Here is a 15303-nt window from a genome sequence, read left to right as displayed (position 1 = left end):
AAACTCTGGGAATGAGAGTTGGCCAAGGGACAGAGCCCGTTCCGTGCCACAGGTGAGCGGGACAGCCTGTCCAGGTGTTCCTGCCTGCTCTTGCACTGCACCTCGGGCACCTGGCAAATATCAAATGAACCACTGAAGACCTGAATGACCATTACTGCTACAGCATTTTTGGCTATTTGCCTACCAGATGCGGAGCACAGAGAACCCTTTGTTCCAGAGGCATTGTTACCACAAGCCAAACTGCCTACTGCCACAAGAGAGGTGATCAGATTCCCCTTCTCCTCCCCTCCCCATCTGTTCATTGCAACCATGTTACGCGTGAGAATTTGCATAAATTGCCCTCTGATCTGTGGAAGAAAATCCAAAATCCAGTTTGGAAATCCACAGCAGGTTGACAAGCAGCTTTGATCCCTGAAATTTCCAGAGAGCAGCAGATTAAGGATTAATTAATTAACATTCTCCAGATCCAAAGTGAGGGAAATCATGCCCACTGTAAGCACAGGAACAAGTCTTCCTTTAAAGAAATTCCCCATCAGTATCTAAAGGTTCTCCAATTAGTCAGCAGGGAAAACTCATTTCATATACCCAAGTCAACCACACCATTTTTCTGGCAGGTGTACATGAATATGCATTTGTGACAGACATGCAAACCCTCATCAAATCCAGCACCTCAGATACGGGGGTTTTCTCTTGGTCAGGACAGTACTAGAGTCGTTGCCTGAACGAGATGTCAGAAGCTGTCTCAGGCAAACGGTCCAGAATTTGGACTTGAGTATTAGATGGCAGCCCAAAGGTCAGAATCGTCCTCAGACCTCAGCAGATCTTTTTTCTTGTTTGCTTCCAGGATATTTTTAGAGGGCAGATCTCTCTCTGGGCACGACCTGCCTCACAGAGGCTGAGCTTTCATGACCGATTCATCCACATACGCAGATCACCTGCAGGCCCAGGGAGAGATGCAGACTGTTTTTAAGCACTTTTCAAGCACCCTTGGAGCCACAACTGATTAGTGAGTCATGCAAAGACGTCATTGTGAATATATTTCTTGCATTTCTGCTTCACGAAATGCAAAAGCACAAAAGAAAACCATGAGTTCAAACACCTGAATTGGGTCCAGGCCCCTATTTCTTCCAGCACCTCTGCATTTCTAGTTTCTGAAAGGATCAACTTCTCTCCTAATGACAAAAGACTGGCTGCACCAAGTTTGAGCAGAGGTCCACCTTGCCCAACACCCCCCCCAAGATACCAACCAACAACAGACACCTTTGGAAGAACGTAAAGACAAGGCAAGGATATTACGATAGACCCCACAACACTCCATCTTCCAAGCCATTTGTGATTTGGGGATTTCCTGAACTCAAAGGCATGTCTGTGTATTTAGAAGACCTTCCATGCATTTGTCCAATCATTTTGGAGCCTATGCAGATTTTAGCAACGTCCTGGGGCAAAGATTTCACAGCTTAGATAAGCTCCATGACAAAAAAGACCTTATTTGTTCTGAGCCTCCTACCTTGCAATTTATTTGACTTTGTCTACCACAAAACCTCATCAGACCAACCCTTGAAAAAGAAAGATGATCTGAGTTTTTTCAGTTATGATTTGAAACAAGTGACCTTGCTTACAAGACCAGAGACCCAACAGTCCAAAGAAATTACTCTGATGGACAATCCCTTGCCCCCCCCACAAAAAAACACAGAACAACATGTTCCCACAGGTTGAAGTAGAAAAGGAGGAAGCTGGGACACAAGCTCCTCTGAGGCATCCTCATACATGTTGAACTAGACGGAGGACTAGCTATGCCTGAGGTGGTAGGTGCAAGATATCTTCCACCTCTCTTTCTGTTTCAGGTTTCAGTGAGGGTGGTAGCCTGAATCTAGAGAGGCTGTTGAAATACTTCCTTGTGCAGTCTAAGGATCTCCAACACCATCCAACTTAAGCCAAGACACTTGGCTACACACACTGTGAATGCAATTCTTTCCAGGACTTCAGTCCTACAGTTGAAAAAAATAATCTCCTTTAGAAAGCATGTCCGTGGCCTTAGCTTGCATCTCAGAGAGACTTGAGTTTTGGAGCCAGAACTGTTTCCTAGAGATCCCGCTATATTCAAAGCCCTAGCAGCTGCACCTGACAAACCATAGCCAGCTTGAGTGCACTTCTCAGTCTCTCTCACTGTACTAAAAAACCAAACCAAAACAAAAAAACCAACACCTTTGTGTTTTCTTCCTCAGGAAAATAGCAGCCCATATTTTTCATTCACAGTTTCGGAAGAAAAAAAAAATAAAGTGATCCTTCTTTGAAGCAGAGAAACTCACACTGTATTTGGGATCCTCTTTGAAGCTTCACCTTTTGTGCCTGTTAAAACCAAGTATTTTGATATGAAGAACTGGGGTGCCAGCCTCTCCCTTTCTTCCTTTATCCCTAAGTAATACTCATGGATTTCCTCCTCACGCATTTTCATTTTTCTTTTGCCACTTCCATTTTACAAAGCTGAGAGAAGGTTTTGGATGCAGCAGGGAAAGAAAACAAAACAAAAATAAGAGTAAGCGGAAATGCAAAAATGGAAAAATCAGACTTTGGAATTTTATTTTATGAAATGGGGAACCATTTCATCTCCAGCCCAAGCAAACTTCCATTTTTTTCCTGCTAATGGACATATGAGGTATGTTGCTTCTGACCCAAGACGCACCAACACTAACTACCTTGGTAGACTTGTGAACTGCAGGTCACTGATTTGGGCCGGAGAGAACATTATGATAATCTAATTTGACCTCGTCCGTACTGCAGGCCATAGCACTTCCTCTCATAATTCCTACAGCATGTGCATGCTTTCTGTCTGGACTAAAACCTATTTTTCAAAAAACATCTACCCTAATTTAAAGGTTTTAAGTGGTGGCAAATCTAACACATGCTTAGGCTTGCGGCCTGAGGGTTACCTAGAAGATAACCTTCACGCAAAACCCATTCAGCAGTCTGTACTCCCTTGTCCTTAGAAGCAGAGGATGATCTCTCCCTGAAGCTGAGATACAAACGGAGCTTGCCACTGGCTTCTCAAAGATTGACTAAAAATCACCCCCAGGAACCTGGTACCTTGATCTTGAGGAACTAAGACAGGATGACTTCATGCTCTCCGCTCTCTCCTCTCTAGATCTTAAGTGTTCCCATACCTCCCTGGACAGGCAGGAGGAAAGAGGAACAATTTTTCTCCTGCCAGATCCTAGAAAACTGTGGGGCTGCTTGGAAGAAGAGGTAACATAGACAAAGCCATTTCCTCAGAGGGTGAGTCCTCCAAGGAAATGCTTCAAAAGGGCATCCTTAACAATTCCTTCTCAGACAGTCCCAATCCAATTGGCCCAAATGACTTAGAAAATATTTTCTCAGACAGGCTTTCCAAGATGAGGATAACACGACAAGCTTCACCTCCTCTCACTTAAAGGTGCCACAAATCGAGGAAATGAAGACCACAGAGTGAGATGCCGAGTACCTCTAAAGAAGGGATCCTAGGAGACCTCTGAAAGCTAGGAGGCCCCAGAGTATCATAAACAAACACCAAAAGCACCTGTGTATCAAAATCATGTTCTCCATGAGTCACATCTGAAATTGAAGGCAATGGGCTTTTCTTAGCCCTGGAAACCACAGAGCAGTGCATTCAGAGCGCAGAACCCCAGAGCTGATGGCCACAGAGGCTCTCCTCTGAAACACGCTTTCCCACTGATCCTGTCTGTCAGCCACACAGAGCTACCAACTGGAGAGAATTTCTCAGGAAACAGTTCTCCTGGCCTTTGGTGAATTATTTGAGGCTTGGCCTGGAAGATGGTTACAGGCCAGGAGAGATGCTTTATACAAGAGCTTTGAGGAGTCTCTCCTCAGCTGAAACGGCCAGGCGAGTCAGAAAACTGCCCCAAAAATGGAGAGTCAATCTGACCAGCCCTGACCTCTCCCCACAGAAACTCCACAGAGCCAAGAGGCCAGCTGCATCGGCCTCATGCAGATTTTGAGCACCGGATGTTGTCCAGGATGCTGGTTCTTTGGAAATTAATCGCACTGAGCTATGCAGAACTCTCCCTTCTGCCCAGTCCCAAGAAAACAATCTGACACAACCAGTTCTTGCCAGTCGCCTGACGTCAGGACCCCTTTCAGCACATGACCATTAAACAAGAGGAACACAACAGCGTAATGCCCCAAAAGAACTGGAAAGTTCTTCTCAAACTAGAGCAACCATAACTGCTTGTAAACAAGAGTGCTACATGACATGCTTCTGCTTCAAATTAACAGAGGTACAGTTAAGGTGAAAAGGGGATTACACCCAAGACATTTTGTTTTCCTATCAAACGCATCCATCAGCAGCACAGAAGCACATGCCAGTCAAACTAACAACCTTCAGACCACACAGACACACAGACAACACCACCTTTACTGGTGACACCTTCAGTGACACCATGTAAAAGCTCTTGAAAACACAACAGAGTTTGCTTATTTCTAATAGAAAATAAAACCACACAGAGCTAATGACTAGCAAACATGGAGATATCTGACCACTTTTGCTATTGCCACTTTCTCTTAGGATTGAATAGAAATACAAAGGAGTCCCACTTTGCAGTCAGGATAGCATCCCAGTACATTCAGATTTGACTTCAGAAGCTGAACAAAGGTACTGAGCAAACACTTATTCCAAACTCTGCCCAAAAGTTCCAACAATATCACAAAACTGGTTACAAAACTCCCCTTCCTTTCACCAATTAACGTGCCTTAACATAACATTACCCTTTTGCAGGACCTTTCAGAAGGAAATTAATACCAAAGCCTTCATCCCTCACACTCTACAGTTCCCGTGGTACTTTCCTCCACATCCACAATCCTATCAGCAACATCGTGGCGAGATTACCACACAGCAAACTGTGTTCTGCCCTGCTAGCCAGGCAGGAAGGTCCGAACAACTACAGAATCCAACACTTCCTGCCTCAAACAGCAAGCCCATGAACACCACTGAACAACAGTGCAACAGTCACAGTGCCCTGCCCCAGAGGTGACCACATTCAGCGTTTGGGTATGATGATCCCCATCAGTTCCAAATCCCATTAAAAATCTTGAGATCCTTCAGTCTAATACTTCTGAGATTGCTCCTGGGGATGCTCACAACCTCCTGACGCAGCTGAAAGGCCAAGACCGAGTCCCCTTCTATCCTCCAATTCGGTCCCAACTCACAATCTGCACACCTGGCTGTCACAGACCACGGCACAAGTGACTTCCATCCACCCTTCCCTGAGCCACCAGCTGGCACAGAAGAGCCAGACCAACACAAGGGACAGCCGTAGTGCCAGATTTTCTTCAAACATCCAAAAATAACATCACCACTTGCCCAAGACTCAGCAGGAGAAGTTTCAGGACCAAAAGGCTTATTTTTAATAAAGGATTACCAAAATATCAATTACAAGGCTTTGAGTTAGAAACAGGCCAAAATCACAGGTTTGATGCTGCAGCCACTCTGTTAGAAGCGTCTACAAAACTTCCTCCAGTGTTAGAACAAACTGCAAATCTGCGGGCCACAGGAGGCCTCTGGATAGGGAAAAACTGGAAAACCATTTCCCCTAGCCCAGGTCCTACCGACTCCAGGAACAAGCACACACTCTTTGTTTCAAATCATTACAGGGCAGGAGTCACTGGCTGTAGCCCCTACAAAGACATTACAGCCAGCCAGCATCTGTAACTGACCTTGAATCTACTTAACCCCACGCAAAAGACTCGCAAGCTCCTAATCCCGCCTCCACAGAAGTTCAGAAAACTCCTTTTTGCCCCAGAAGCAACAGCTTTGATCCAACACCACTCAAGAGACTTACCTTCCCAAACTGCTCGAAATATTGTTTTACATCCTCCACAGTAGTGTTCACAGACAGACCACCCACAAATATCTTCTTCGTTCGGGTCACCATCTGGAAAAGGGAAGGACAGGAATTCACCGAATAAACCCAGAGCGAGCAGAGAACAAGACTCAAAAGGCCACTAACTCCCCTCTGCTGCTGGGAAGCGCCCGCCCCATTGCTGCAGCCGAGCTTCCACCTCCTCAAAGCCCTCTGGCCAAACACGGTTGGCAGATCCATCCCACGCCGGACCCCAGTTCATGCTCTTGCCTTCGCACCACCCCATCATGCTTGCCAGCACCCAACCACCACCTCCTCCTCGGACAGCACATTACCAGCCTCTCCCCTCGCTAACCTGCTGCCTTTCCCTCAGCACCTTCACACCGCCCCGAAGGTGTGGGGCAGAACTGTCCCCTCCCCAGCCCTACAGCTCCTCTCGCAGCCCTGCCACTTTGCACAGCCAGCCTCCTCCAGGCTCCCCCAGAGATGACTGCTCTGCTTCCCAGAACAGAAAGACGGGCAGGAGGCCTGCCAGCACAGGTAGGCTCGCCAGGCTTCACCCTCCTAGTTCGCAAATTGCAAAGCATCTGGTCTTGCATGGAATAAGCCTCATTTTGCACCCATTCCCCAGTCACTTAAAAGGACCCCAGTCAACTCCCAGTTAAATCTCTTTTGCCTTCGCAAGACGGCAAAGAGAGGATCCCTCTGCCACTTGTCACTCGTGCAGCTGGAACAAGGAAGAAAACTAACTACCCTGAGAGGGGCCATTGCTGCCAGGCTGAGGCACACCGACATCCTTTGAACCGGCTCTCCAGCTGCATCCTCCCCTTAGCTGCTTGGCTACACCCCTGCTCTCAGAGGAACACATGGTCCTAATTACCCCAAGGAGCATAGGGCTAATCCGCAGCAATTCCCTGGCTTGGAGAGCAGCCCGTTCTAACACTAAAGCACCTTCTGTCACCAAACTGCTTAATGGAATTAACCCAATTCCTACCATGTGCTTCCTGGCTCCAGTTACTTGGGATACCTGCTCACCAATTGTTCTCAGTGCCTGATCCCCCTTACTTCAATCCTGGCACCAGTCCCCTCTTCCCTCTCTGCTTCTTGACACTGCTTCTCCCCAGCTCTTTCTCCTGCGACAGCACTTGGAATAGAGACTCTAAACTTTAAAACTCCCATCCAAGAGCAAAGTTAAAGGGTGACCCCAAAGTCTAAAGACAGTCTCCAGCCTGCTGCTGGCTCCTCAGTTAAAAGTTTCTAGCTGCACGCCTGGAAAAAGTTCCTGCAACTGCGCATTTCGATGCCAAAGCCTCTCGTAGATAAGGTCCAACACCTGCCTTTTCCAGTGCTGAAGCACACAAGGGCATTTCACAAAATTAAATCCTTCTCCCCCTCCCTGCCATTCCTACACCTACTCGTACACACACCTGTGCATACACATGACCCTCTTTCCACGTGTATCATGTTGAAGCGTGGGGCTGTTCTGCATCTCCTAAGGCCTAAAACTTCCAGACACTGGCTGTAACCTCGGATGGACTAAGCTCACCCTGGGCAGCATTTATTTCACCAGCTCTAACCAGCGCATCCTAAAGTACAACCGAGAGACCTTCTGGTTCCTCCAGTGCCGCGCAAACCCCCAGCGCTGCACTGCAAGCCCGACAGGAGCGCACCGCGGTGCAGCACAGCAGCTCCCGCTCCAGGTGAGTCCTGAGCAAACCCCAGGGAGCGACTCCGTTGTATGCACTGGCAACATTGCACGGAGGGACAAGATTCACCACCACGAATTTCGCCCTTTGGGGTGGCAAGGGCTGCCCGCAGTGCTTACCTTGGGCTGTGCTCGGCGGGGGAACGCTACCTTCGGGTCAATCTGAAAGAGATGTGGGGAAGAAGAGGTGAACACGCTTTTGCTGCCTATTTACAGACGCAGGGTTTCCTCCATGCACACGGCTGTCTCTGCCCACGTGGCACCTTGCTAAAAACCCAAAGAATCTACCTGAGGTGCATAAAATGAAGCTGACTGCAGACATCTTTCCCTCTCAGTAAGGGGTAATCCAGGGAGACTACATGTCCCAGCATGCAGTGGTCCGTCTCCGGCTGAGCGCTGGTCAGACGCACCCGAGAACCCATCACATGCTGGGATTAACAGGCTCGGCTGCACCCTCCCACTCAGCCTGCCCCTGGGTGCCCTGCATCACCGGCCTCATATTAAAAGTGCTTTCTTTTGCCTTTTTCCTCTCCCCTTCCCCTCTACCTACAAATACAGAGCTCACCTGGGTAGTAACAGGGCAGAAAAGAGGCAGCGCACAAAAAGCCAAACACTTCATCCCACAAAACACAGGGTAAAGAAATAAAAGAGCACACAGGACGGCACAAATAAAACCGAGGAGTCCAAAGCCCCACAGGCTGCAGAGGCTGTGGCTGCAGGGCAAGCATGCTGCCCTCTCCCCAGGCTGCGCTGCACACAATGACGCGATGCCTCCCCTCCGCAGGCTGAGCCCTCCATTGTGCCTGTTCAGCTGCTCTATAAACCTGCTGCCGGCCGGAGCTGCCGGTCCCCGTGCCGCCATCCAGGTGCCGCACGTTCTGCTGGGCTCAGCACGGATGAGCGTGTGCCTGCATTGGCCTCACACTACCACAAAAGCCAGGACAACACTAATGCAGCTGCAAGCCAAACACCCACGAAGCCTCCTCTCCTCCTCAGCCACCATCTCTCTCTTTATAGCCTATTTTTACAGCAACTCCTGTAAAGTTACATCACATCGGGGATGATCCAGACCTACAAATCAGCTTACAAAGACCTGTGGTAAAGGCAGGTCTGGCTCATCCCCGCACTTGGACAGGCTGCAGCTGGGAGGGCAGCCTCGAGCGTTGTCCCATCAGCCCGGCAGCTCAAACAGCCCAAAAGGAAGCTGTGTTTCTCCAGCTCCTCTCGCTGCTTTGTTCAGCTTCCCAGCCTGGCCACCCTCCCATCCCGCATCCTTTCACTTGTCACACAGCCCCGGAGCTTGGCCTCCCTGCGCCCTTCCACCAGCTTCTTTCCCTGCCTTCCCCACCTCCATCCTGACTCACAGCCTACAACATAAATAAACTCAGCACGCAAGTAAACAGAGGCAAAAGTGAAGAGCACAAATAAACTCAAAAATAAACCTCCCTCCCCAAGCTCCAAGCGCCAGCAGATTAGCATACCCTCCGGTGCCTCCCTGGGGCATCTGAACCATCCCTCCCCTCCTTGTGCGCGCACACACACACACACACACCCCCACCACAGCTTCCTGGCTAGTGCAGACACCCACAGCGAATTCTGAGGACAGGGGACGGCAGGAGACCAGGAGGTTGATGGCAGATAATAAGCAAAAACAATAATCTACTGTCTTTTACTTCTCAGCCAGTGTCATTCAGCTCCTGCCAAGAAGATGCTTTCATACTCAGCAATGCTAAGCTCAGCCTCATTTTCTCATTACCCTGAGTGTGATCAACTGGGCAGAGATAACGTGTCCTCCTGGCTGGAGGGAGCAGGCAGTCATTTCACAAATTCTTCTGCACAACCAGCTATTGTTGCAGGTAGAGGGAGGCCAGGGCGACCGACTGCAGGGGCAGCCCTGGGAACATGCGGAGGGGAGCAAGTTCAGTGCCAGACTCAAGTTACTCGCACTGGACTGCTCTTCGGTGGCTGGAGTCTTTCTAATTAAAGCAAAAGCACGGGTACCTTGTTCCCTCATTTCTGGTGTTAAAACAAATAGCCCTGGAGGAGTTGCGTTTCAGTGTCACCCACTGACATAATGGATCCTTTTTACAAACCTAGATAGAAACCTGCTAAGAGTAAGAGCATTCAGAACTGCTCAGATTGTATCCAAAAAACCAAAATCCCGAGATCAGGCTGCAGTGAGTGGAAGTCACCTGAGCAGAAACCATTTCCACTTCACCCCACAAGGCTTTGGGGACAAGGAATTCCACTGATGTCACAGGTGTACCAGTGGGCCGGCCAGGCTCCTCAGTAACACTCTTCAAGCCACCTACGGCACCATTTAATAGCTCAGGTCACGTAACTCCTGAGTTAATCTGGCTGGTATCGGTGCCCCAAAGCAGGGGGAGGGCAGGTAAGGACCCGCGAGACCTCTGGGCTGGGTTTGTTCATTCGTCGCACCTCCACGGCTGCCTTCGCTCTGTTGGTCTGCGCTGCCCGAGAGCCGCAGATCGCTCCCTCCGCCACAAAAGACAAACCCAGCAAAAACTCACTAACGGCAACAAAGAAACAACAGGGCGACCCAGCACTGCCAAGCCCGCTCTTCCCAGAGCTCATAAAGCAGCAGCTCAAGGCAGCGGTCAGCTGCAGCTTTACAAAGTCACGCAAATCTTTTACCTTGAGACCGCAAAGCCAATTCTCCTATCAAGCGTTTTCATAAATAACCCCATAGGCTGCTGCTATCAAGCTTACAAACAAAGAAGAGTCTGAAAAGCACAAGGTGTCCCCGGAGAATCGGGCCAACAGCCCTCGTTAGGGTAGGAAGAATCAGAAAACAATGAAGCAACAAGTTGGGCAGACAGTGTCTATCAAGTGCTGCTTGCCAGGAGACACCTAGCCTTTAGAGAAGGCTGTCCTTTCAGGACACCGGGCCTTTTCCTGCAAAGTTTCATAAAACCCTATATTAAGATTCAGATGAGTTTGTGTCATTTAACCCATGACTCACAGCAGAGTCTTTCAGGCTCACAGGCGTACGGAGGCTCCATGCGGTACCACAAGACCAACCTCTCACCAGGCAAAACACCCCAAAACATCTGACCCAGCTGAAAACCGTGCTAAATAAAAAAAGGAAGGGGGGAGAGGATCAAAGTTCCTGACAAAGGAAGGGCCCTGGCAAAACTGCCCCCATTCTCTCCGCTGTGCCGGCGGGGCGAGCGGAGCAGATGCAGCCGGGAATTTCAATGGCTGGCCGGTCCCCACGCACCACGAGGCCCTTCTGTTCTCCTGCAGCGCCCGTCCACCCCTGCCCTGCCCTGCCTGTCCCTCCCTGCCCTCGTGGGCCGCACGGTGGGCTGCAGAGTGGCTTCGCCCAGGCGGCAGCGGCAGTTCGGGGAGAAGAATGGACACCGTGGGTTTCAGCTCGCTCCTAGCCCCAAAATGGTTTTGGGATTAGCGCTACAACAGACATCTATGACCTGCCTTTCCAAGAGGGGTCTATGCCAGCCCACAGACTCAGGATGGGACTAGCTGAACAGACACCGTGTTTACACAGGCTAGTAAAAAAAAAAAAGAAAGAGAAAAAAACAAAGCCCTGGGCCCTCCTCGAAAGACTTTGCCATAACCCTCCCCCAGAGCAAAACTCACTTTACATCACTCCTGAAAGCAGGAGGGCTGGGAGTCCTGAGGACCCAGCCTCGGCCAGGAAGGCTGGGGTAGGTTTAACCGGGAGCTCCCATGGGGAGGAAGGACCTGTGCACATCAAAGGGAGCGATCCAGGCAGTTAAACAGGAACAGACATAAATCTCACTGCAACTCACGCCATAAACCCTAAGAAAGGGGGTCTCGCTCTCCCGCCCTCTCCCTTCTGCCAAGATAAAGGCTAGGACGCACGAGCCACGCGCTGGAGGAAACAAAGTTGTGCGTTTGGGCTCCTCGGCAGCCCGTGCCCGGAGCCAGAACCTCTCCCCTCGCCGTGCCACCCCCTCGCAGCCCCCGCCGCTCCCCCACCCCTACCCTCACCTTCACCCCAGGGCAGCAATAAGGAAAAGGAATTCAGGGGAAGGCAAGTCACTAAAACTAAAGAGAAGGGACCTCCCACTCAGACACCTCACCCCCCCCCCCCCCCCGAAACAGCCTGCACATCTCCCGAGCGCCAAAGATTTGCAAGGCAGGACCGGGCACGATACGACACCGACCCAGGGAGCCACCGAAATCCTTCCGCTGGCCCAGCCAGGGCACCTCATCAGTCCCCACTTGCAGAGCGAGGGCCGGACCCGCGGCCGCTCCGAGAGGCCGGTGGTGGCCCACATGGGCGGGCGCTAGCCACGCTCGGAGACAATAAAGTCTTGAACCTCCATGACCGTTACAAAAAGTTCGCCTGGGGAAACTACGGGAGAGTCTCTGGGGCGTGCAGCACGAAGGCTCTCGGCCGAGGGGAGGGCACAGGCCGCCGCGGCCAGGGGAAGCGGGGCCTGGGTGCTGGGGAACAGCACCCCTGGGGAAGGAGCGGCCCTCGGCAGCGCGGAGGGGGGGAAGGGGCGGCTCCCCTCTCCCCAAACGCAGCCGCATCCATTTCCCGGTGCGAATCCTCGCCCCAAACGCGCTCAGGTGTCCCAGCTCCGAGAGGGCCACGGTCACTCCTCGGAGGAACCTTATGACCGACGGGTGGGAGGAAAACCATCACCGGGATCTGCAGACCCACGCCGGGACGTCGGCCCTGGGTCGGCGGCGAGGCCAGCGCTCGGGCAGCAGCTAGGCTACCCGCCGGTGAGAGGGGCGGAGAAGGGGCCGATTGATCCGTATCGGGAATCGATAGTTTACAACCTCTAACTGGAAATCAAACACCGCAATCGACGGCTGCTCCGAGCGCAGCCGCTTCCGCCGGCAAATGCACCCCTGAGATGAGAGAAGTCATCTCACCGTCTTGGAGTCCAGTTCATGTCTGGATTGGGCCAGGACCTTGTCGACGCCAGCCTGGTCCATGAACGTGACGAACCCGAAGCCCCTGAGCCCCGCAGCCCGGGCAGGAGAGGGGATGCGGAGAGAAGAGAGAAAGTTGGTTAAAGTGGCGGCCGGGCCGCGGCGGGGGCGAAGGGAGGCGCGGGCCCGGCCTCTCACCTGGATCTCTTTGTCAGCGGGTCCCGCATCACCAGGCACTCCTTCACCTCGCCGAACTGGCTGAAGTACTCCCGCAAGCCCTCTGCAAGCACAGCGCCCACCGTGGGTGTCCCAGCCCGGCCCGGGCCGGCCCCGCCGCCCCCACCGCGCTGGGCTCGGCCCCGGCCCCGGCCCCGGCCCCTTCCACCCCCGGCCCCGGCGGCAGGTGCGGGGCCGCCGCGGACGCTCACCTTGCGTGGTCTGCCAGCTCAGTCCCCCGATGAACATTTTGCTGCGGGAGGAAGGAGAGAACCGTGAGCGGGGCCGCGCCGGGGCGGGGGGCGGACAGACGGCCGCGGCGCCCCGCGGGGGTGGCGGTAGCAGCGGCGGCGGCGGCGGCGGGGCCGGGCGGGGAGGGGAGGGCGCGGATCGGCCATGTTGGCAGCGGCACCGCCGCCGCCGCCGCGCCTGCCCGGGCCGGGCGGCCGGGGCCGGGGGGGGGTAGGGGGGGGAGAGAGAGGGAGGGAGGGAGGGAGGGAGGGGGGCGGCCGGGGCCGGGATCGGGACCGGGGGGGACCGAGGTGGGGGGGGGGGAGAAGGGGGGGGGTGGGGAGCACGGTCGTCCGCCGCGGCGGTACCAGGGGTCGTGCGGGGAGTCCGGGGAGGCGAGGCCGGGCTGGCTGCCGTCTGTCTCCATTCGGACCTCTTCTCCCTGCGAGGAGCGGCGCCGCACTCCCGGGGCAGATGAGCGCTGGAAAAGGGGCCGGACGGACAGGCCATGCTGCCCCCTCCCCCGACCCCTCTCCGCCGGGCGGGGAGGGAGCGAGGGAGGAGGGCCCGGCGGGCACAACCTGCCCGGCTCCTCCCACCCCCGCCGGCCCGCCGGCCGCCCTGCGCATAAAACCCGCCGGCGGCGCCGGGGCCGAGCGCTGGGAGCCGCGCCCGCACCGCGCCGGGGGAGCGCGCCCGGCCCCCGGTGCACGGCGAGCGGGCGGCGGCGGGAGTCAACCCGGGAACCCGCCGGGAACCCGCGGCCGCTTTGTCCCCGGCCGCGCTCGCCCACCCACCCCGCACCTGCCCCGGGGCGGCGGACAAAGGGCGGCGGGCTCAGCCCCGCCGCCGCCGAGCCAGGCCTGACCCGGGGAGCTCGGGCTCGCCGCGGCGGACCCCGGCCCGGTTCACACCCCCCTTCCCCCCGGTGTGTCGGCGGCACCGGGTGGGTTAAAGCCCCCGGGACCGGCCCCCACCGCCGAGGGCGCTTCCAGGGCGGGACCGGGGCTGCCCTCCTCGCCCCGGTACCCTCAGCCGGGCAGCGGGAGCCCCGGTGCGTGTACCCGAGGCGCCTTCCCGGAGCCCCGGTACCTCCGTGCTCCCCCCCTCGCAGCCCGGCGGGGACCCTGCCGGGGGTCAGAGGCTGCCCGGCCTCGCCGCTGCCCGCCCCGCACGGGGCTGCACCGGCCACCGGGCCCCGAGCGAAGCCGGTGCAGGGCACCGCGGCGGAACCCCCGCAGCACCAGGTACGAAGAGCCCAGCCTGCTCTCGTCTCTGCCCGCGGTTTACTGGGGAGGGTGGCCAGGCTGGCCCCCCCCTCTGCCGCCAAGTCAATTCGCAGTTTCTTGCTCGTTCAGATTGACAGACAGACTCGCGCCAAGCTCCAGCCTCTCTCTCTCTCCACGGCCACACAAGTTCATCCACATACTGATGGCTTCTGGAGCAGGTCTGTGCACTCTCTGCCTCTGCTCTTGGGCAACCCAGCCCGGGTGGCCAGAGGAGCTCAGCGAGGAACAAATGAAATACCTGCAAAGCCAGAGTCAGATGAGAGTTGTAGCCTCTCCTGACCATGTCGTGCATCGCTCTGAGAGAAGGCACTTGTTTGCATCTATGGCACATCAGAACAGAGCAGTGCACAAAAGCTCTGGTGACAGTTGCTGCAAGCCCCTCTCATTGCAAGAGGGTATCACAGGGTCCCAGGCATGTGCCACTGTGCTGCCAAATATTCCCCACATGCATCTCTAGCTCCGCTCCTTCCAGCACAAGTCTCCCCTGTACCCTCTTGCTGCCTAGAGCGAGGTATTGACAGCTCTCAGGTCAGTGCCATCCTCATTTGACCTTTCTTCCCCTTCTCTCATGGCTGCTTTCCCACGTGCCAATACAACTCATCTCCTTGCTGAAGAAGAACCAGGACACCTTTGTTTTAAGAAGACTTTGCAATAGTATCTTTCACTACATGGGCTCATCCCAAGGCCTGTGGCTGCAACTCTGAGTTAAATTCATCCCCTGCTTGTTAGCTCTGCCAAACCACCATTCACCCACTCCATTTCCTGAGCTGGGTCAGTGGCACTACCCTGTCTCCTGGCCCTGTACCTGGGCACAGCAACACACTCGACACCAGAGACTTGATAGGGAACTGACATACACAGCAGCCCAGCTGTGGCCGCGGAGCAGCCGCAGCTCCCGCTGCCACCAGTCCAGGCTGAGTTTCTTCTCCAGAATAACCCACTCATCGTTCCACAGGGCTGAAGTCACCACTTTGGGTGGAGATGCCCCGAGAGGCAGCTGGGCTGGTGCAGAAGAGAAACATAAATAACAACATGCAGAGGTGGTACTGTAGCTGGCACTGACGGGGAAGGGCTGCACGGCCAGCAGAAGGAGGGGTGCTGAGGCAGCATCCCG

At 54.3% G+C, this 15303-nt stretch overlaps 1 protein-coding gene across 3 annotated transcripts in view; it reads right to left on the bottom strand.

Moving 5' to 3' along the window:
* The window catches only part of MSI1 (musashi RNA binding protein 1), a 31676-nt gene extending 18100 nt beyond the window's left edge, over positions 1 to 13576 (bottom strand). For 2 of the 3 annotated variants that reach the window (XM_075041772.1, XM_075041773.1), the window contains exons 1-6: positions 13269 to 13430; positions 12882 to 12922; positions 12652 to 12733; positions 12454 to 12538; positions 7678 to 7719; positions 5832 to 5924 (exon numbers count right to left, since the gene is read on the bottom strand). In XM_075041772.1, the coding sequence (XP_074897873.1) occupies positions 5832 to 5924; positions 7678 to 7719; positions 12454 to 12538; positions 12652 to 12733; positions 12882 to 12922; positions 13269 to 13327 (402 nt within the window). In that variant the 5' untranslated portion in view covers positions 13328 to 13430. Of the gene's footprint in view, positions 1 to 5831; positions 5925 to 7677; positions 7720 to 12453; positions 12734 to 12881; positions 12923 to 13268 lie in introns of all 3 variants that reach the window. The other variant, XM_075041771.1, reaches the window with a different exon arrangement.
* Positions 13577 to 15303: the final 1727 nt, after the last annotated feature.

The sequence above is a fragment of the Buteo buteo genome, chromosome 11, assembly GCF_964188355.1.
Source record: "Buteo buteo chromosome 11, bButBut1.hap1.1, whole genome shotgun sequence".
Classification (NCBI taxonomy): Eukaryota; Metazoa; Chordata; class Aves; order Accipitriformes; family Accipitridae; genus Buteo; species Buteo buteo.
This window is presented reverse-complemented; position numbering and strand designations above follow the sequence as displayed.